Consider the following 1,127-nt stretch of genomic DNA (forward strand, 5'->3'; position numbering starts at 1 on the left):
AAATAAACCAAGTTTAGAAAGACAAAGGCCACATTTTCTCTCCTATACAACATCTAGGGTTTTTGTTGTTGTTGGAGACAGGTTTCTCTGTAGCCCTGGCTGTTCTGGAACTCGCTCTGTAGACCAGGCTGGTCTCGAACTTATATGTCTCTGCCTCTTTTGTGCTGGGATTTAAGGGGTGCACCACCACTACCTGGCCAAACTCTAGTTTTTTTTTTTTTTTTTTTTTTTTTTTGCTGTTTCAAAAGGCTTTATTTTTACTTGGTCCAAGACTTGAGAGGGGCTCCAGGGCATTTCAAGGCTGCCTAGTGGCTTCTTGAGAGGTTCGGGTGAAGGTCCTGAGGCCGGCTGGTGCAGAGCAGAGGTGGGAGCCCCTCGGAAGGAGAGGCCTCCTAGTCATGCTTGAGAGTGAGCCGCTCAAAGAGGTACTCGCCCAGAGACGCCTGGGGCCCAGAAGCCAACCTGCGGAGGTTGGTCAGGTGGTTGCCCATCTTCTTGATGACCTTCACCTCCTTATCCAGGAAGTGGTTTTCAAGGAAGTCACAGAGATGAGGATCTGTGCGAGCAGAGCCCAGGGAATGAAGATCCAAGAGGGCCTGGTTCAAGTTCTTCTCCAAGGCCAGGGCAGCTTCCATGGCCTCCTGGGTTTTACCCCACTCATCTTGAGATGGCTTCTGCACATCCTGAAAGAGTGCGCGGCCTCCGCGATCGTTCTGCAACTTGAGGAGACGCTCGGCGCCCTCGCGCTTCTCCTCGGCCAATTCGCGGAAGAAGTGGCCTACACCCTCCAGAGCCACGTCATCCCGGTCAAAATAGTAGCCCAGCGAGAGGTAGGTGTAGGAGGCCCTCAGGTGCAGGTTGACCAGGCGGTTCACGGCAGCCTCCACTTCGGTGGAATAATTCTGACGAATCTGGGAGGTCATGGCTGAGACGCAGTCTGGAGCTACCCGCAAAGAAACGGTGCTGGCTGGTCCTGGGAGCCGAAGGCGGCGAGGAAATGGTCCCGGAGGCTGCGACTGCAGATGAGGAGCGGTGGAAGCTAACAAAGGGAGGCCCCGGGTCTGTTCCGTCCAAACACTGTTGAAGCAAGACACAGATCCACGGGATCTCCAAAGGCTGCTCCAAAC

The 1,127-nt window shown here is 54.2% G+C and overlaps 1 protein-coding gene across 1 annotated transcript; it reads right to left on the bottom strand.

Moving 5' to 3' along the window:
• Nucleotides 1-282: 282 nt before the first annotated feature.
• Nucleotides 283-1,118, bottom strand: LOC119824837 (ferritin light chain 1). Its single transcript, XM_038345358.2, has one exon. The coding sequence runs from the start codon at nucleotides 921-923 to the stop codon at nucleotides 393-395; it is 531 nt and encodes a 176-aa protein (XP_038201286.1). The 5' UTR covers nucleotides 924-1,118; the 3' UTR covers nucleotides 283-392.
• Between the last annotated feature and the right edge of the window lie 9 nt (nucleotides 1,119-1,127).

The sequence above is a fragment of the Arvicola amphibius genome, chromosome 10 (assembly GCF_903992535.2).
Source record: "Arvicola amphibius chromosome 10, mArvAmp1.2, whole genome shotgun sequence".
In the NCBI taxonomy this organism is placed as follows: domain Eukaryota; kingdom Metazoa; phylum Chordata; class Mammalia; order Rodentia; family Cricetidae; genus Arvicola; species Arvicola amphibius.

What these genes read in the sequence shown, in the direction of transcription:
- LOC119824837 (XM_038345358.2), bottom strand. Translation starts at nt 923, where the DNA reads ATGACCTCCCAGATTCGTCAGAATTATTCCACCGAAGTGGAGGCTGCC.